This window comes from Megalobrama amblycephala, linkage group LG7 (assembly GCF_018812025.1).
Source record: "Megalobrama amblycephala isolate DHTTF-2021 linkage group LG7, ASM1881202v1, whole genome shotgun sequence".
Lineage (NCBI taxonomy): Eukaryota > Metazoa > Chordata > Actinopteri > Cypriniformes > Xenocyprididae > Megalobrama > Megalobrama amblycephala.
The window spans coordinates 21,850,746-21,872,119 of record NC_063050.1 but is presented as its reverse complement, the minus strand read 5'-3'; the positions used below and the strand labels follow the sequence as shown (position 1 = coordinate 21,872,119).

At 36.8% G+C, this 21,374-nt stretch overlaps 1 protein-coding gene across 3 annotated transcripts; it reads right to left on the bottom strand.

Moving 5' to 3' along the window:
• Window positions 1–131: 131 nt before the first annotated feature.
• Window positions 132–20,077, bottom strand: smu1b (SMU1 DNA replication regulator and spliceosomal factor b). 3 transcript variants are annotated; one of them, XM_048196576.1, is made up of 13 exons: window positions 19,739–20,077; window positions 19,096–19,306; window positions 17,402–17,554; window positions 16,300–16,425; window positions 16,139–16,216; window positions 12,000–12,128; window positions 11,116–11,235; window positions 8,144–8,260; window positions 5,223–5,350; window positions 3,367–3,493; window positions 3,105–3,272; window positions 1,733–1,885; window positions 132–1,235 (listed from the first exon to the last, which is right to left on the bottom strand). In XM_048196576.1, exons 1-13 carry the CDS (start codon window positions 19,762–19,764, stop codon window positions 1,137–1,139), a joined length of 1,635 nt encoding a protein of 544 aa, XP_048052533.1. In that variant the 5' UTR covers window positions 19,765–20,077; the 3' UTR covers window positions 132–1,136. The 3 variants fall into 3 exon arrangements, with proteins under 3 accessions (XP_048052533.1, XP_048052534.1, XP_048052535.1); XM_048196577.1 differs by having other exon boundaries at window positions 16,315–16,425; window positions 19,739–20,074; XM_048196578.1 differs by lacking the exon at window positions 19,739–20,077 and having other exon boundaries at window positions 17,402–17,575; window positions 19,096–19,232.
• Window positions 20,078–21,374: the final 1,297 nt, after the last annotated feature.

Here is a 21,374-nt window from a genome sequence, read left to right as displayed (position 1 = left end):
TTTTTTGGTGTTTTGGGGAGATGTTGAATGTTGGGTTAATTATGCCCAACTCTGGGCTCCTGAAGATCCACCTTTTTCCTGTTTGATTTATAAAAAAAAAAAAAAAAAAAAAAGGATGAACATCTTGCATATCAAGTTGTCTCTACATCTTTATTGGAGATCTACTGCAAATATCAAGCAATCCACATCTAACCAGTTAATGATGCATCTTAATGACAAATCTTTGAAAAGATTGTCATGGATTATTCATGCTTGAATTTTAATTAAACTGCAGCAATATCAGCACCAACACTGTAAGATACTCAGAGACTTACACTGTAAAGCAGTGTTATACCAATATTCAAACAAAAGTGAATATCCTTGATTAAAAAATAATCTGTAATTATCAGAATATAAACCACACTGATTACTCCCATACAGTATTACAGTAGTAACTGCATAATATGTTCACCTGCATGCAGTACAAGTAGATGTGCTTGGTTGAGTGTTAAAACACACTAAACCATTATAATCAACACAATATTGTAACATGTGAATTCTAAACATATCAGAATTCTAAATGTACACAAGTACAAATATGTGAAAATGTCCTCAATGTGTCCAAGACTAGTGCAATGTCACATTATGAGCAAGTACATTTTGATTATTTGTCTTTGGCCAAAATGATCAAAGATAATACATACATTCACATAAAAGATGTCAAACTTCAAGAATGGTCTTTGCAAAGAAAACCAGTACATTTACCACATTAATTTTGTTCGGGCTAAATCTTGCATGCAGATATTATCACAGACAATACTACAAAGCCCTTAATAATAGTAAAAGACCAGTACATTCGTGCAGTTTTTCATGTTTACCACTAGAGACTTGAGAGGAACGTTAGTATTATGAAGTGAGATGTAGTTAGTTTCAGATGTTGAAGAGGTCCTGAATCTCATGAAGCTGTGGACCCAGTTGGTTGGCACGTGAGCCTCTCTCAAAGCATGATGTGGAAAAATTAAGAATTGAATTCCTTGAATGGAAAACAATTTCATAGCAGGCATATAAAGGCAAAGATGTATGTGCGGGGATGCCACAAATCCAGAACATAGAAACGCTGGACGCGTATACAGAATTCATATACTGAAGGACGAGACTCATGGCTTCCAGAGTTTGAGTAGGCCATCCTCGCTGTATGTGGCGATGAGATTTTGATGGGGGTGGTGAGTTATGCCAATCACATCTTTTTCATGTACCTGTAGAGGATGTACACAGAAGCACTTGTTTAATTTAAAGCAGATTTATTTTTTATATCCAATTCAGATTTACTATAATATCTGCAACTGGTCCTAATTAGAGGTACGGCATTAATTGTTTCAATTTTAAGTTCAGCAGCTTTCCTGATTTCAAAAAACATGGTATGATATAATGATTGATTTCTTTCAAAAGTGTAGCTTGATCAAAGGAGAGACACCCCAAAACAAAACATCATCAAAGAGAAGTTCATCAAAAACATATCAAAGAAATCAAGGAGAGAGAAATGAAACCACAAATTCAACTTATTTCTTTAAAAACACCCAAAAACAAAACAATACATTATCATCAAAGAGACTTTAAAGATCAACAAAGAGAATTTTAGTTTCTCATTCAGATTTAATATATATATCTCCAACTGGTCTAATATATATCACACTTCACCAAACTAAAACAGATCTCGTGGATATGCAGCATGTGCTGTGAGGGCGGACGGTACCGTGAGGGTTCTCTCTAGCTTGCCAGTGATGGTGCTGAAGCAGTACAGCACATAGTCCTCTCCCACGCAATAAATCCACTCTCCACGTGGAGACAACGTGCAGCAAACAAAGTCTCCTCCCCTTCTTACGCCTGAACAGAAACTCCTCATCACCTGAGAAAGAAAGGGGAAGGGGGCAACTGAGTGAGAACGCAAGTGCAACGCAGACGAAAAAGTTAAAGGCACGCTTCAGAGAGTAACAAAAAGCATGCAAGAGTGAGTCATCAAGAAGAGTGGGTGAGGTGGCCGAATAAGGGTAAGCCTTATACGCCATCACAGTCTGAATATTAAGTGCTTAGCTATTTTTAGCAAACCTCACATCCAGCAATAGAGGTTTGCTGCTTTTTTTTAAACTTCTGCTCAACATTCAGCCTTTAGTCAAGGTTTCTAATTCATAAATGGTATAAATTTGTGCTGCCTCAAAGGGTTAGTTCACACAAAAATTTAAATTCTGTCATTAATTACTCACCCTCATGTCGTTCCAAACCTGTAAAACTTTTATTCATCTTTGAAACACAAATAAAGATATTTATTGAAATCTGAGAGATTTCTGTCCCTCCATTGACAGCTACGCAACTACCACTTTGGCGCTTCAAAAACTTCATAAAGAGATCGTAAAACGAATCCATATGAATTGAGTGGGTTAGTCCAAATTGTCTGAAGAGACTCGATCGCTTTATATGATGAACAGATTTATTTTAGGTTTTTATTTACATATAAACATTCACCAATGCAAACATCAGTTATGGTAAAGGAAGCTCAAGCATGACGTGCGAGAACAAATGAGGTTTATTGTCGTGTTAAGCAGCACGTTCGAGCTTCCGGAAGAGGTTTATTCTCACGCATCATGCAGGTTCAGTTGAGTTTCTGATTATGTTTGCTGGTCAATGTTTATATGTGAATAAAAGGCTTTTTTTAATCAGTTCATCATATAAATATATATATATATTGTCTCTTGAGATAATTTGGAAAAAACACTCAATTCATATGGATTAGTTTTACGATCTATTTATGAACTTTTTGAACCGTCAAAGTGTGTCAATGGAGAGTTCAGAACTGGCTCAGATTTAATTAAAAATAACTTTATTTGTGTTCCAAAGATGAACTAAAGTCTTATGGGTTTGGATCGACACAAGGGTGAGTAAATGATGACAGAATTATCATTTTTGGGTGAACTAACCCTTTAAAACTGCTGGGAAAATATTGAAACCAGTTACTATAATTTTCACTCCAGTGTGTGTGTATTTCAAATTAATCTTAGTATATATTTAGCAAGATGCAAAGTATCTTTATGTCTGTGATGTATCATATTCAGGCCAATTTTTGTTCTCACCTGGCCATGAATGTTCGTAACAACCACTGTGTTGGTCCTATTACACACCACAAAGTGCTCAGGAGTCTTTGGGACAAGCACAACATTGTTAACAGTGATGTCTGTACCCTCAGGAATGTCAGGAGTTTGTATTGTGTGGGTGCAATCCAGTGTCTTCATGTTCCAGACCTGGAAAAAAAAAAATCCACACAAATATATATGAATGTATAAATCAAAAACGCTTAAGTTATTAGGTATGATTGGCCACAGTATGAACACTTACCTTTACCGTGCCATCTGCCGATGCGCTAATGACATGATGGCCATCATGTGAGAAGATGACTTCATTTACATGAGACGTATGGCCTCTGAACTCCTTCAGCGTCTTTCCTGATTTCAAACCATGAAGCCTGATTAAACAAAACCAGGAGTTAGAAATGAAACCACAATTCACAAATTCAACTAATCTTTTTAAAAAGCTTAAGCAAAGAAGTGACACAAAAAACATAAAAGCAAAATACAACAAAACATAAAAACAAAACACGTTGTGATGTAATGAATCAATCAATTGTTATCATCAAAGAGATTTCTTTAAAAAGCTTGGGCAAAGGAGCTACACAAAAAACATAAAAGCAAAATACAACAAAACATAAAAACAAAACACGTTGTGATGTAATGAATCAATCAATTGTTATCATCAAAGAGATTTCTTTAAAAAGCTTGGGCAAAGGAGCTACACAAAAAACATAAAAGCAAAATACAACAAAACATAAAAACAAAACACGTTGTGATGTAATGAAGCAATCGTTATCATCAAAGAGAATTTTAAAATCATACATCAAGGTCATGATATAAGACAGAAAAACAACACAACTTTTGTCTGCAACCTACAATGTGATTTTATCAACTTATTTCTTTAAAAAGTGAAGCTTGAACAAAGCACGAACAAAACAAAACGTTGTGATGTCATCAATTAATCATTATCATCAGAGACTTTTCAAGATCAAAGATCATTTCATTTTAAAAGCATACATCAAGGTCATACTAGAAGACCGAAAAAAGAGCACAGCCTTTGTCCGCAGCTAACAACGTGATTTTATCATCTTTACTTGAATTCTTTCCTCTCATGCACATGAAATTCCACCCACATGCACCATGAGAGTCTAACACTGACGCCCAGCCGCAGAACTACTGCAGTCAGGACTGAGAGAGATGGAGAAAGAGAGGGAGAGACTTTCGCTCTAGGCATGTGATGGAATATTCCTGATGACTCTAAACACCTAGACCTTGATTCATTTAAATTTCTTCCACCTCATCTCTTACTGTCAACAATAGAGAATAAAACAAAGATGCAGCATGTTAACTGAAATACCTCTTTACTATACTGTCGTTTGTCATGTGCACTTACCTAAAATGTACTTTCCTACAAAGATTTCCAAACACTAATAATATCTGTACCAAAAATGACCAATGACATAACCAAAAAAGGTCAACTTTTATTCATCATCCTTAACGCCAGGCATTCACGTGTCTCCCTCACACACACTACAGGGAGCATAAATCCAATCCATTGCAAAGAGGGAGGAGCTAGTATTTATCAATAAGGGGCCAATAGCAGAGCAGCTTGCCATTTCACCCCCCACCCTTTCCCTTGCCAGCTAAGGAGCTGGAATGACAAAACGTCTGCCTCAGTCAGCCGCTGTTTGGGCAGCTGAGCAAGGAACAGAAACACATTATCTGTGTATGCTCCCTCTCTCATGCACGTGGCCAATCATGGTTCTTTCCACCCACATGCACCATGAGAGCCTAGAACTGACACCCAGCCATAGAAAGTACTGCAGTCTGTTCTGCGAGAGAGGGAGAGATACTGAGTCTGAGCATGTGACGGAATATTCCTAATGATGTTTAAAACCCAGACCACGATTTCAAATTTCCTCCTCCTCCCCCGCCTTCTCTGTCTACAAAGTATTCACGGTTATAACATTTCACTAAGGGAGCCTACTGTTCCTACTGGCACTTGTTATTGCACCAATTATTGCACCAATTATGAAATAATAAGAGGAGCGAAACAATGCAAAAAGTCAGATTTGCAAAAAAATAAGGCTTTTTGATATTCAGACATATAATAGCATGTTAAACCTGATGATCTGGTCAAAGGAGGCACTTAATAGTTGACTGCTGTCCTTGTTGAAGCAGACACAGGTGACTGCTTTGCTGTGGGCTCGTTCTAATCTATTCAGGCATGTCCCATTCAGAATTCTCCAAACCTGGAATAACAAAAGAATACATCTTATCACATAACGGACTGAATGGAGATAAGTAAATTTCATGAACTAATGGTGTGCAATGAGGTCTAATTGGGAACATAATCATTCAATGAAGACGATAAATCGTACTTTTTAGCTCTGTGCTCCATGAAATACTGAATTAAAATCACATCCGAACAGGGATTTTAAAATAATAATGAAAGATCATCAACAAACATTTTTTTTTAGTATGTTAAAGGTTTAGTTCACCCCAAAATGAACATTTTGTCATCATTTACTCAGCCTCAAGTTGTTACAAACCTGTATGAATTTCTTTCTTCTGCTGAACAGTTGACAGTAGACGTTGACTTCCATAGTATTTTTCTTTTTTCAACTGTGGAAGTCAATGGCTACTGTCAACTGTTTGGTCACTGACATTCTTCAAAATATCTTTTGTGTTCAGCAGAAGAAAGAAATTCATACAGGTTTGGATCAACTTGAGGCTGAGTAAATGATGACAAAATTTTCATTTTTAGGTGAACTATCCCTTTAATAAAGGACGGCAATTGCAATTATAATCAGATGAAATGTGATTAAAAGACTGAACATATAAGTGGTTAGAGGGTTTAATTAACATTTGCCTTCAGACCTACTGCCCCCTGAGATTGAGGTCTCTTGCAATACCTCTGAAAAGCCTCAAGATACACTACCATTCAAAAGTTTTTTGGGATTGGTAAGATTGGTAAGTCACTTATGCTCACCAAGACTGCTTTTATTTGACCTAAAATACAGTAAAAAACAGTAATATTACGTAATATATTTACAGTTTAAAATTTTACATTTATTCCTGTGACGGCAAAGCTGAATTTTCAGCATCATTACTCCAGTATTCAGTGTCTTATGAAAGAAATTGTTCAGAAATCATTCTAATATGCTGAACTGGTGCTCAAGAAACATTCATTTGTGAAAGTATTTATTTAATAAGGAGGACCATGTTTCTTAGATCTGCTAGAAACCAAGCACGTAGGTCTTTCACTGCTCTACCCATTATAGATAGATAGATAGATAGATAGATAGATAGATAGATAGATAGATAGATAGATAGATAGATAGATAGATAGATAGATAGATAGATAGAAACCCGATTCCAAAAAAGACACTGTACAAATTGTGAATAAAAACAGAAAGCAATGATGTGGAAGTTTCAAATTTCAATATTTTATTCAGAATACAACATAGATGACATATCAAATGTTTAAACTGAGAAAATGTATCATTTTAAAGGAAAAATAAGTTGATTTTAAATTTCATGGCATCAACACATCTCAAAAGTTGGGACAAGGCAATGTTTACCACTGTGTGGCATCCCCTCTTCTTTTTATAACAGTCTGCAAACATCTGGGGACTGAGGAGACAAGTTGCTCAAGTTTAGGAATAGGAATGTTGTCCCATTCTTGTCTAATACAGGCTTCTAGTTGCTCAACTGTCTTAGGTCTTCTTTGTCGCATCTTCCTCTTTATGATGCACCAAATGTTTTCTATGGGTGAAAGATCTGGACTGCAGGCTGGCCATTTCAGTACCCGAATCCTTCTTCTACACAGCCATGATGTTGTAATTGATGCAGTATGTGGTCTGGCATTGTCATGTTGGAAAATGCAAGGTCTTCCCTGAAAGAGACAACGTCTGGATGGGAGCATATGTTGTTCTAGAACTTGGATATACCTTTCAGCATTGATGGTGCCTTTCCAGATGTGTAAGCTGCCCATGCCACACGCACTCATGTAACCCCATACCATCAGAGATGCAGGCTTCTGAACTGAGTGCTGATAACAACTTGGGTTGTCCTTGTCCTCTTTAGTCCGGATGACATGGCGTCCCAGTTTTCCAAAAAGAACTTCAAATTTTGATTCGTCTGACCACAGAATAGTTTTCCACTTTGCCACAGTCCATTTTAAATGAGCCTTGGCCCAGAGAAAACACCTGCGCTTCTGGATCACGTTTAGATATGGCTTCTTTTTTGACCTATTGAGTTTTAGCTGGCAACGGCGAATGGCGCGGTGGATTGTGTTCACCGACAATGTTTTCTGGAAGTATTCCTGAGCCCATGTTGTGATTTCCATTACAGTAGCATTCCTGTATGTGATGCAGTGCCGTCTTCAAGGGCCCGAAGATCACGGCCATCCGGTATGGTTTTCCGGCCTTGACCCTTACGCACAGAGATTGTTCCAGATTCTCTGAATCTTTGGATGATATTATGCACTGTATATGATGATAACTTCATACTCTTTGCAATTTTTCTCTGAGAAACTCCTTTCTGATATTGCTGCACTATTTTTCACCGCTGCATTGGGGGAATTGGTGATCCTCTGCCCATCTTGACTTCTGAGAGACACTGCCACTCTGAGAGACTCTTTTTATACCCAATCATGTTGCCAATTGACCTAATAAGTTGCAAATTGGTCCTCCAGCTGTTCCTTATATGTACATTTAACTTTTCTGGTCTCTTATTGCTACCTGTCCCAACTTTTTTGGAATGTGTAGCTCTCATGAAATCCAAAATGAGCCAATATTTGGCATGACATTTCAAAATGTCTCACTTTCAACATTTGATATGTTATATATATTCTATTGTGAATAAAATATAAGTTTATGAGATTTGTAAATTATTGCATTCCTTTTTTATTCACAATTTGTACAGTGTCCCAACTTTTTTGGAATCGGGTTTATAGATAGATAGATAGATAGATAGATAGATAGATAGATAGATAGATAGATAGATAGATAGATAGATAGATAGTTGAGCGAGGTCCATACCTGTATCTTTCCATCCTGAGCTCCAGAGGCGATCATGTCGGAGTCATGACTTACTGCCAAGCACAGCACAGCCTCATCCATCATCATGAAATTGTCTTGAGCTTGGTACTTCAGATCCTACTCACACAAGAAACAAATACAGACAGGCAAACCATCACACATTAAAATGCAACCACACATAAACACGTGAAATAAAATGAGGTTTTTGGCCACAGTCTAAGGGAAAATACATCCACATGATGGGTTTCTTGAGATAGTAAGGATACTTTCTTATGTCTACTAGAAAGAAATACCATCACAACACACTGTTACAAACAGCCAGTAAACTACATAATTCTGAGTCTCATACGGTATACTCAAATTCCCCAGTAGTGGTGGAAGTCCATGTCTGTGAGCAGGGCAGGATTTATTTTTGGTCCTGCCTCAACTCAACCTGATAGACGTCATAGAGTGTTGGGCTGACCCATATTCTATACCTCTGAGGTTTTAGTAGAAACCAAGGCTCTCCAGACAGAAAAATTAAGCCACACTAAATGTGAGAACTTGTTTTTTGCTCCAACAAAACGGGCCTAGGTCAGCACTTGAGTGTTGCCTCTTCTATGCATCAAGGAGATGATGTTCTTGAGCTGTGTGGTTGGGAAGATCAAGCTCTGAGAATACAGAGATGAATATAGACTGAAAGTTTATTTTGGTAACAGTTTAGTTTAGGGTCCAATTCTCACTATTAACTAGTTGCTTATTACTATGCATATTTCTAGGAAATTTGCTGTTTATTAGTACTTATAAAGCACATATTAATGCCTTATTCTGCATGACCATTTTCTACATCCCTTAATCCTACCAATATCTAAACTTAACAACTACCTTACTAACTATTAATAAGCAGTAATTAGAGTTTATTGAGGGAAAAGTCATATAATTCATGGTTACTTAATAGTGAGAATTGGACCGTAATCTGAAGTGTGACCTTTATGTTTTGTAAATATACATTCTTAAAAAATAAAGGTTCCATAAACTGGGTTTTTGCAGCAATGCCATAGAAGAACCATTTTTGGTTCCCCAAAGAACCTTTTAGTGAAAAGTTCTTAAAAGAACCATTTTTCTTAGTTTGAAGAACATCTAAATAACTTTTTTTTCCAATATACTCTCTTAAAAATAAAGGTCCTTCAATGGCATTGATAGTTCCATGAAGAACCTTTAACATCTATGGAAACTTATTATTGCACAATAAGTTCTTTATAGTGGAAAAGGGTTCTTAAACTGGAAAAAGGTTCTCATACATAGTGGAAAAAAGGTTCTTTAGATCATTAAAATGTGCTTAACTCTAAGGGGAAAAAAGGTTCTTTTAAGAACCGTTTACTGAAATGTTCTTTGGGAAACCTAAAATAGATCTTCTATGGAATCACTGCAAAAAACACCTTTTGGAACCTTTATTTTTAAGTGTGTAAAGAACCTTCTGTGCATTTGAAAGGTTCCATGGAAGAGGTTCTTTATGGAAACATCGATGTCAATTTGCTTTTAAGAGTGTATAATTACTTTAAGTTTACAAAACAATCTAGTGGACACACTGCATATTTGTCAGAGAACCTTGGATGAACCTGCTGGAAAAACGACCATCTCTGCTACACTTCATAAATCAAGTATGGTACAGCAATTAAGTCAATCATTAAAAGACAAATGAAAGTCAACTTTAAATTTTGTTACAGAACTCAAAGCGTTTTATTGTCCATTTACATCAAATCACTTAGTAAAGTTAACAACTTTCATAGCTTCTATTATTCTAATGCCGATGATAACCAATTTAATTCTCTCTCCCCACCCTCTGACAACCAGTTACAGTGGCCTCATGAATCATTTGTCTGGCAAGCATTTCTGCCTGGATGAATGCCCATCATCTGAAGCTGAATAAATTGAAAACTGCTGTGCTGCTGTTCATCCCCGCCAAAAACTACCCTTGCCCATGCCTTGTCATTTCAATACACAACTCAATGATCTCATCCACACAGAACGCCAAAAACCTTGGCGTCACACTGGACAAAGACTAACCACAGTCAAGACATGATTCCTCCTGCAGAATCTTCCTATCTGCAGTTGTACATTTCTCACCAGAGAACCTATTATCCCTATAGGCCGTTTTTTAAGCACCATATTACGACCTACATTTACGTCTTAAAGTCATGCGCCCTCTAGCTGGCGTAAAAAATAATGACAGTGTCGTGTTACATCTGTCGTCATGAAATGACGTATGACTGTCGTTACCAATCAAAATGCATGTTCATTTAAATGCAACGTGTGGGCTTTTTTACACCATTTGTCCAATTTCCAAAACTATTTTTTTTTTATTAACGACTACACCCACCCCACCCCTAAACCTGCCCTTAGTGATTTATAGTGCATATACAATTTATGAGCAAATAAATTGGGAATCGAACCTACGATCACATGATTGCATATTGTTATTGCAATGCTCTGCCACATGAGCTACGCGAAACCCGAAATATGACGCAGATAAAAGGGAACAATGCGTTAAAATGAAAGTGTCTTCTTGTCGATAGGGGTGCAACTTTAGCAAACGCTCCTATGGGTCGTATTTCAGGGAAGAGACAAACAACCTATATTGGTTGGAGAACATGTTGCCTTGTCCTCTTGTGGCGGCTCACTCCTGACTGACCTCACAGAACATTTAATTAAACGTCTACTGTCACATTTCACATTACAGATACAGATTGTTAGCAGCTTCACATTAATAAAAAGAAAAATAACATGTTGTAAAATTCATCAGTTTCACCTGTAAAGCTGACAATTGTGTCATTATTCAGCTCAATTTAGTTCAATGTTGTTTCAATATATATATATATATATATATATATATATATATATATATAAAAATTACTGTAAGACAAAAGTGATAAATACATATTTTTCTTAATTTATAGGAAATATAACTTATTTCATGGCCAGAATATACTCACCTTCCGAATTTTACCAGTGGTGAAGTTCCAGACTTCAATGAAACCATCAACAGAGCCAGTAATCAAATACTGTCCATCGGGAGAGAATCGAGCACACTCTACATGGGATTTTGGCCCAAACTGTATCATACATGTACATACATGCACAAACAGAAAATGGAAAACATTAAAATAAAGAAATATATCTAAGCGCTTTTCACTATAAACATTGTTACAAAGCAGATTTAAGTTAACATTGACTTTGACAGCCATAAAAATGCATTTGTTAATATTTTAATACTTTCTCTCAATTTTCTGAGGTCATCCCAGCACCCCTTTGTGACCCCGGGTTCCCTGGACGCCAAATTAAAAAGTCCTAACCTGATGCCTTGAAACACTATCAACCCCCCAAAAATTGTGTGTTAATATTATTCCAAAAGTCCGGTATCAAAGTGAGCAAGATAGAACACAGAGAGGGCAGGATACAAATGAAAGCCTCTGGTCACAAAAGCAATTAAATGTGCATATGTTGAGCCCTGTAGCATGTAGGATATTTTGATAAGATGCCTTGTAATGGAGATGGGCATAACATCCATTACTTGTTTTTATCTTAAATTAAAACATTTGCACCTATTTCAAACAGTCATAGAAATCATTTACATTTTTTCTAAGAGTTAAACTGATCAGTTTAATACAGGCTCACCATAATTGGTCAAATATGTCAAATAATATTTATTGATCTCTATTATTGATTTTACAAGCTTTTTCCACATTCTTAATTATTAGATTTACTTAGTGAAATTGATATTTCAAGATTTTGTACCTCACAACCTCTCTCACAAGCCTCTCTTGGCTATGAGGCTAGAAAGAAATTACATAATGATATCACACTGTGTTTACAGCACCTTTATGAGGCGACTGAGCTGAGTAGGAAAGCGTTCTTCCTCCATGTCCTTCAATGCACCTTTGCCCCGGAACAGTTCCAATGACATACCTGGAGGTAGGAGACCTTGGTGCTGCTGCCACTTCAGAGACTTAGAAAAGACAAAGTGTAGGAAAGAGAGAAAAAGAACAGAGGTCATAAAGTTGAAAAAAATAAGACAGGGAATACAGCTCCAATAATAGAGATGGTATAGAGGAATATAATATTACAGTATTCTTGAACAGTGTGAATATACATATACACAGTAATATTAGTGAACCTAACCTAAATCAACACTAAACTGAATTAATTTGAATAATGACACTATTGACTTTTTTTTTTTACATCTGCTTTACAGCAGAATTTAAATTTGTCTCATATATAAAGATGTTCACATCATTGATTCTGTTATTTTCCTGTTCATTACTGTGAACCCAGCTAACAAAAATATGTTCTAAGAACATTTTGCTAACGTTCCTATTAAGTTATCAAAACGTAATTTCTGAATGTTCTCTGAACATTCAAAACATTCAGTTTTTTAAATGTTTTAAAGGTGCCCAAGAATGCTTTTTCACAAGATGTAATATAAGTCTAAGGTGTCTCCTGAATGTGTCTGTGAAGTTTCAGCTCAAAATACCCCCTAGATTTTTTTAAATTAATTTCTTTAACTGCCTATTTTGGGGCATCATTAACATTGCACTGATTTACACTCGGCGCCGCCCATTTAAATTGCGTGCTCCCTGCCACATGAGCTCTCGACTATATTACAGCTCATTTACAAAGTTTACACAGCTAATATAACCCTCAAATGGATCTTTACAAAGTGTTCGTCATGCATGCGGCATGCATGCGTCGAATCATGTGAGTATTGTATACTGTTATATTGTTTACATCTGATTCGGAATGAATTTGAGGCTGTGCTCCGTGGCTAATGGCTAATGCTACACTGTTGGAGAGATTTATAAAGGATGAAGTGTGTTTATGCATTATACAGACTGCAAGTGTTTAAAAATGAAAATAGCAACGGCTCTTGTCTCTGTGAATACAGTAAGGAATGATGGTAACTTTAACCACATTTAACAGTACATTAGCAACATGCTAACGAAACATTTAGAAAGACAATTTACAAATATCACTAAAAAATATCATGTTATCATGGATCATGTCAGTTATTATTGCTCCATCTGCCATTTTTTGCTATTGTTCTTGCTTGCTTACCTAGTCTGTTGATTCACCTGTGCAGATCCAGACGTTAATACTGGCTGCCCTTGTCTAATGCCTTTCATAATGTTGGGAACATGGGCTGGCATATGCAAATATTGGGGGCGTACACCCCGACTGTTACGTAACAGTCGGTGTTATGTTGAGATTCGCCTGTTCTTCGGAGGTCTTTTAAACAAATGAGATTTATATAAGAAGGAGGAAACAATGGAGTTTGAGACTCACTGTATGTCATTTCCATGTACTGAACTCTTGTTATTTGACTATGCCAAGGTAAATTCAATTTTTCATTCAAGGGCACCTTTAACATTTTTTCTTGGTTATGCCAGCATTAGTGGAAAACTCCATTTTATCAATTTTGCAAACACTATGGGAACATTACTCTGAACATACTGAAACAAGTAGTAACATTTAAAAATGCTAAAAAGTCTGACTAAAACATTTTGTTAAAAAAACATTCCATGAACGATGTATAAATAACGTTTCTATGTTAAAGGGGTGGTTGATTATGATTTCACTTTTTTATCTTTAGTTAGTGTGTAATGTTGCTGTTAGAGCATAAACAACATCTGCAAAGTTACGACTCTCAAAGTTCAAAGCAAAGAAAGATATTTTCTTTTAAAGTATTCTCTGTTTAAGAACTACAACAAACGGCTGGTAGGAACTACAACAAGCTTCTTCCCGGGTTAATGACATTAATAACCCTAAAATTTACATAAACCCCGCTCCCGAGAACACACAACAAAGGGAGCGAGGCCATGTTGGGCTGCTTTAGAAGAGGAAGAGTTGTTGTAGTAAAGTGTTGTTGCCATGCCGTCATTTTAGGCCGGACTGCTTCACAAATGAGCAACCTGGTCTCATAGGAAAGACGTACCTGTGGGAACCTGTCACCAAAATATGTACCAATGCGTACATATCACTGCAGTTTCCAACAGAAATGAACACTACAGGCAGTAAAACGACAAGCACTTTTATCGTTTTCATACACACTTACAATTACGGGGTCAGATTATGGATTAATAAAGACTCGTTTTCATGTCTCCTTGCATAATATTATGTTATGACTTCAAAACGCTTTTTTACCAAAGTGCACAATTTGTAAACAAATATATTTTGGACTTTGCATCGCTTGACCAGCTCCATATGTTTCGCTTTTCTGATATAATAAGTTTGCTCGGTAGCTCAGCTGATACGGAGTTGTACTTAAGACGAGGAAGCCTTGGGTATGAATCCTTTGAAAAGCAAATCACGGTAAAAGAGCTCAAAGAGAGATCTAAACAAGTTAAAACGGAACGATTATGGATGATTTTTATGTCACATTTGCTTTTGTTAACACTATCAGTTAGGTTTAGGTGTGGTGTTGGTGGTACGTTATTTTAAAATGCAATTGAGTGCAAATTTCAAATCAGAACTGCTAGCCTGACTTCATCATACTCATATTCTAGGCAGAATGTGAGTCTGATACTGCTCCATTGCACTTGAATTATGGGGCGTGTCTTAACCGAACCAGTAAAAAAAAAAACTCTGCACTCAATTGGATAGACCTACAACCAATCAGAGCAACGCAGTAAGTGACGTATGTTGAACTTGTACTTAAACTTTTGCCGAATCCCGTTGGAAGGACGGCAAACACATCCTTCCCATCGACAAATGCCTTGATTGCGGTTCTTTCTTTGTTCGTCTTTTAAAATTAATGCGCTGTCGATTTTTTTTATTACAGACGTGATAGCGGAATCTAAACATCTTACTTCTCCAGCTGCAGTCATCGTTGGTGAAAACCAATTCAACCCAAGCGCTCTTTGATGACGTGGGTGGTTACGTAACCGCAGATAGCCTGTCCATCATCGATTAAAGCCCGCCCTGGCAATTTGATTGGCTCGGCCTTCTGGGAGCCGAGCATAATTACTCCACAATGGATCGAGTCCAGACCGAACTTCCCGTCCAAAAAATGTTGTGGGCGGGGTTCGGGCTGGCACCCAGGCTACAGAACTGCGGTGATTCATATAAAATCCAACGTCATAAAAACATACCATATTCACGTTTATTTATTCCGGCAAAAAAAAAATTTAAAAAAATGAACACGCTTTTAGCGCCACACAGTGGACATTTCACATCGAACTGCAGTGATATGTACGTATTGGTACGTATTTTGTGACTCGCGAAAACGTTCCCACAGGTACATTTTTCTAATGAGACTGGATTGCAAATGAGGGTCAATTCAATGCTGTATTTACACAAATGATTAACATGATGGCACATGCTAGTCGATGAGTTGAATCAACTCCACAGCAATACATTCATTTATCCACTAACCATTCAGAAACATCCTAATGCATTCTATAATTGTAACTTCCTGAGTCTCTCCATCAGTGTCCTTCTCCGGTTTGAACAATGTAAGGCTGAACACCGTTACTGACAATCGTCATTTTGGCTGCGTGAGATTCTCCAGCTTTGTTGTTGAGCAACCGAACCGCAAGCTGTTAAAGCTCCACCCTTTTCTGGAAAGTGGCCGGGAGCAGCATCTCATTTACATTTAAAGGGACACACACAAAAACGGTGTGTTTTTGCTCACACGCAAATAGGGGCAAATTTGACAAACAATAATAAATTATCTGTGGGGTATTTTTGAGCTGAAACTTCACAGACACATTCTGGGGTAAAAGGGGCATTATAGGTCCCCTTTAACAATAGATAACTTTGAACAAATGTTCTATTAACATTACTAGAAGAATGTACTTTGAGAGAACCTTGCCGGAACGTTAGCTAAAGCTCTAAGAATGTTCCCTGTTAGCTGGGAAGCTGCTTTGAAACTATCTACACTGAATAAAGCGCTATATAAATAAAGGTGAATTGACTTGTATATATGCTTATTGCATGAAAACTATAGTTTTTTTTACTTACCAGCATTGCTAATGAGCCAAACTGCCTTAGTGCTTTGGTCTCCTGTAACCTGTACAGAGCCCCTTCACATATACGGCCCTATAAAAACAAAAGACATGTGATACATGCAATACAACAGGGACAACAGATAAACAGAATGCAAAAGGTTAGGTAAAACATACATAAAGGTAGCAAACCTGGCCCAGAAGAGCCATGAGACGAGAAGGTGGCACCAAACAGACCTCTCCTGCAAAAGCTTGAGCGATAGCCAGTCTGCGCTTCTCTTTACTGCTGCCCACTGGATATGCCTGTAGGCAAGACAAAAAAAAAGTGAATCATTGTTTCGCAAAAATATTAATACCCACCTTATTTTTAACGTAAGAGTGGGTCCAGCCACTTGAATGTAACTTGAATGTGTGAGGCTTCCGTTGTTATCCATTTTTAGTTATTTTAGCTGTAAAAAAAAAACTGCCTGTTATACTGCTTGATGTTGCAAACTGGTATTTGTTATTTTAAATTATATAATAATTTATATTATAATTTAATTATAAACACTGGTTTAGTGCAAATAGTTTTACCATTTAGTGCACTTTCTTCTAGTTATTTCCCTATAGTGGCTAATAAATTGAAAGTCTCGCACATTCACAGAAAACAGCTTATTTCCATGTTAAAAATATGGTGGATATATCAAATAATAATACTAAATTAATAATACTTAAGCATGCACTCAAGCAGGGTTCTTTGTAACTCACAGTGTGAACTTAAAATCTCAGGGGGTACTTTAAGGAAATATTCTACATCTAGGGGATGATACACTTCACAAAATCTGCCTTAAAGGATTAGTTCACTTTCAAATAAAACTTTCCTGATAATTTACTCACACCCATGTCATCCAAGATGTTCAAGTCTGTCTTTCTTCAGTCGAAAAGAAATTAAGGTTTTTGATGAAAACAAAGTAGTCTCCTTATAGTGGACTTCAATGGCCTCCAGACAGTTGAAGGTCAAAATTACAGTTTCAGTGCAGCTTCAAAGTGCTTTAAACGATACCAGATGAGGAATATGGGTCTTATCTAGCAAAACAATCGGACATTTTCGAAAAAAATACAACTGTATATGCTTTATATAAACAGATGATCGCCTTGCACGTGGTTCCGCTTTCCGTATTCTTCAAAAAGCTTACGCTCTATGTCCTACACCTTCCCTATTCTACTTACGGAATGAACGGGGTAAGTAAATTATCAGGAAAATTTTATTTGAAAGTGAACTAATCCATTAAACACTTACCACTTGTGAGTCAAAGTATGGCTGGGTGAGAAGGTTCTCCATGTGCGAGTAGCGCTCAGGTTGGGTGTGGCTAAGCATGATCATGGGGTCAGTTTGCTTCAGTAAACACCGGGCTGCTCCCAACTCTCCCAACTCAATCAACTCCAGCACAATCTACATGTACAACAACAGAACCTATCCAGTCCTTGCTCAGTTAAAACAGGCATGTAGAGCAACCACCAGACACCTGACACCAATGTATCAACTAGAGTTAAACTTCTAACTTTAACTATGAAGAAATTACTTTGAGTAAACAAACGTTTTAATATATAGGCTATTGTCTAACAGCAAACAAACTGTATGCATCTGCATAAAGAATTTCTGCACTATATAGGGTACAACGGGGCTAAAGGCACCATGGGGCAAAAGGCGCCTTTGATTTTATTTTCCTCTAAACCACTAGATGGCACAAAAACTTGCCGCAGCACTTTCCTAAACATCCGTTTTTCAAAATGTACGTGCAAATTTGTCTGATCCTTGACGTGATCGCGGGCAGCGATGCAAAGTTGATTCTGATCTAATATTTGATGTTTTTTAAAATGTTGTTGATTTAAGTAGCAAATAAGAATCCATTAAATTAATGTTTGTATTTTCAGACAAAGGTCTTCTTAATGATTTTCAGTTTTGTTCAAGGTAATTCAAGCAACAGTTTTTCAATAATGGAAAATGTAAAAGTATGGTATTTGGGGTAAAAAGTGCCCCTGCTGTTGGGGCAAAAGGTATTTCAGGTAATTTTCAAGGTAATTCAAGCAACAGTTTTTCAATAATGGAAAATGTAAAAGTATGGTATTTGGGGTAAAAAGCGCCCCTGCTGTTGGGGCAAAAGGCACAATAATTAACATGTTAATGAATCGCTGACTGACTTTTCCATTTCTTGACATGACATGGTTAGATTCACAAAGCAAATATTATATATCAAATTAGGTATCCATCTTAGAGATAATCACCATATTTATGAAACAATCATATTTTAAAATATATTAATCATAACGTAATAAAATATAATTTATTGCTACTACAGTAAATCAATATTAAATAGGCTATTATGGGATCTCCTTCAATGCTTTCAGAATATTTACTTTTTAAAATAATTTTGTTTCTGTATTTCTGTATTTTTAAAATCTATTTTTATATTTTATATATAAAAATATATATCACATGACAGTATATTTACTGAACAAAAATGAATTCTTTTATTTATCAAAATAAATAGAAAATAGTACAAACTTTCCTAAAGTTATTCTTTTGAACAAGTATTAACCTAGTCATTATTAAAAACATATTATTTTAGCTAAAGTATTTGTATGAATACTGTGTGCCTTTTACCCCATGCTGGGGAGCCCCCCTCACCACCTCAAACATTTATAAGTTTTTTTTTTAAACAAAATTAACCACTTTTAACCATTGTTTTTTTCACACAAAATATGTTGCTCCATCAATGTTCAATATAAACATATATATTTTTCCTGCAATCATATACTTTGAGAGTAGTAAAAAGCAAATTTTTTCTTAAGGTGTGCCTTTAGCCCCGTTGTACCCTATGGACACTGAACATTATTAAGTTGCAACATTTACCATTTTTATAAATTACTGTTTGTAAAGTCTGCCACCTCTAAGGAGGCTACAGGATTTCCTTGAAAGTGAAAGTGACTTACCTGTTCGTACAAGTCTATGAGCAGCTTGTCAGGAAGTTTCAGATACTGGATTGCGAGCAACACTATATCCCAGTGGCCGTTGTTGATATCGGAGATGAAGCTGTCGATGCTGTCGACCGTGTGGAGCGAGACGGTCGTCTCCTCTTGAAGCGTCGCCAGAGTGCGGTGCAAATTATTTTCCTTCAGATATTGCATGATCAAGCGAATCACGCTGCGAAAAGTGACGTTAATACGAGGTGTCACATATACTTGTATAAACAAAATAAACGGTCTGTATCTCTATTTTATATGTGAAATGCATCGTTTAATCGACATTACTTTTATAGCAGTCCCTAATCAATAAATAATTAATAAATTCAATAAATTCTCCTTGAAAGTTTTGCCTAGCGCAGCGGCTGACGACTGCAGAAAACAGTTCATCGCTATGTGAAAATTAACACACACACACACACACACGACATGCATGGTGAAAAATATATTTTTTGCCGATATAATCTATTTTGTGCTATAACAATAAAAACAAAAGCTCGTTAAGTTTATAATTTCTACTGTATTTTGTTTCTTTATCTGGAATCAATAGATCATTAAAGACAGTTACTGTTGGAATCCTATTCATTCAATTAGAAGTGAATGGTTTACTTACTCTGCGGATTCCACTTCCAGGTCCATGGTTGCGAGGTTGTTGATGAAGTCGCCGTCTGGGTAGAATGTGCCAATATTCGCCAGCGCTGCTGTGTTGTGTTGGTCCTCAGCCACGTGAACACCGTGTGGCCGTGACCGCCCATTACACGTGCTGTTGTATTTATTGCTCACGCGTCTGAAATCACAGAAACCTCTCACAAATTGTTGCGGATTTTTGGGAGGGAGGATTAATGACGCGTGTGGAGGAATTAATGGGAAAAAAACCCCGCAAGGTTGCCATCAGGTGCAGAGAAATCGTGCAGGCGTGATGGTGCACCAAAGCTATAAAGCTGATGTATTATAAGAAGCACAATTAATATCGTTCAGTCAATCAATCAATCAATCAGTCATCACTTATAGGGAAGTAATGCTTAACTGTATTGACGCTAAGAATTTTATATAGAATATACAGTATTGGTCTATAAGCAATCGATCGCCATTGTTGTCCAATCTTGCAATACACAAGATTCTATTTAGAATACAGAACGCATCGCAGGTGTCGCACCCCAGTGTTGGTCTGTTATGGCAAGCGCGATTAACATTTATTCTGTAAAAGTAACGAGTATCTGTTGTTTTCGTTACTAGTAGACTACTTATTTTTCATTTACAACTAATTCAGTAATGCCAACTCTTTCTATTTCACTAACTATTTATTAGATATTACTTGATACTATCCAACTGCATCTATTACGTTATTAATTGCCACTTGTTCATTACATAGTATTAATTCATTTGCTTGCCATTGGGTTCACTAGGGAACTTTTTCACACCTATGGATGGCTGGTTTTGTTCCGAAACAGGGACTAAATTTGTTACGATGTTGCATTTTCTTCTTGGTTCGGTTCACTTTCAAAAGGCAACATTTCAAAGCGTACTAAAATGTGTTTATGCAAGTCACATTCAAGTACAATTGTCCTCTTATTGGTCAGAGTTTTCTTAGCATCATCCAAAAATGCCCTGCGGTCCATTCAGAAGGGCTCATCCCTATGCCCTGATCCCTTCAAAGGGTTTACCCTCCGGAGTGAGAGCTTCAAAGGGATGAAGGGGTCAAAAAAAATTTTTTTGGAACGCACTTCAGCATCATCTTAACGAGACAATCAAAGAGGCGCCGTCTTCTTTTCTCCCTGGTTAGTGCCCTTCGGAGGACGATATATCCCGTTTGGTACGCACCGATGATTGACAACTTAGCTCCATGAGCTAATCGTTACAAATCACAAAGTTACCCTTCAAATAAAGCTTATCCGTCAGTTTGACGGAATTGAGCAGTCAATTTTGTTCATGTTATGTCTCCATCATATATAACACCTGATTCAACTCATGTGCTCATTAGTAGAGACTGCAAGGCCTGAAATTGGTGTGTCAGAAATAGGGAGACATAAAAATGTGCTGGGGGTCCTCTATGACAGGTTTGGGAACCACTGCTGTAGATACTGATAGTGTACCAGATTAATTGTTAATTGGCTTGCCATGTCGCTAGAGCCCACATTTATTAGTATGAATTTGCTGCCCCCCACTGGCCGCACTGAGCATAAATTATCTGTCGGCCATGGTAATGAAAAGAACAGAAAAGGTACAAGATATTTTTCCATTTACTTTAG

Coding starts and splice junctions, on each gene's coding strand:
- smu1b (XM_048196576.1), bottom strand. CDS start 19,764: ATGGACCTGGAAGTGGAATCCGCAGA. Junction 11,236..11,999: donor AGCTCAGTCGCCTCATAAAG/GTGCTGTAAACA, acceptor TGTATGATACAG/TTTGGGCCAAAATCCCATGT. Junction 1,886..3,104: donor TTACGAACATTCATGGCCAG/GTGAGAACAAAA, acceptor TTTCTTTCTCAG/GTGATGAGGAGTTTCTGTTC.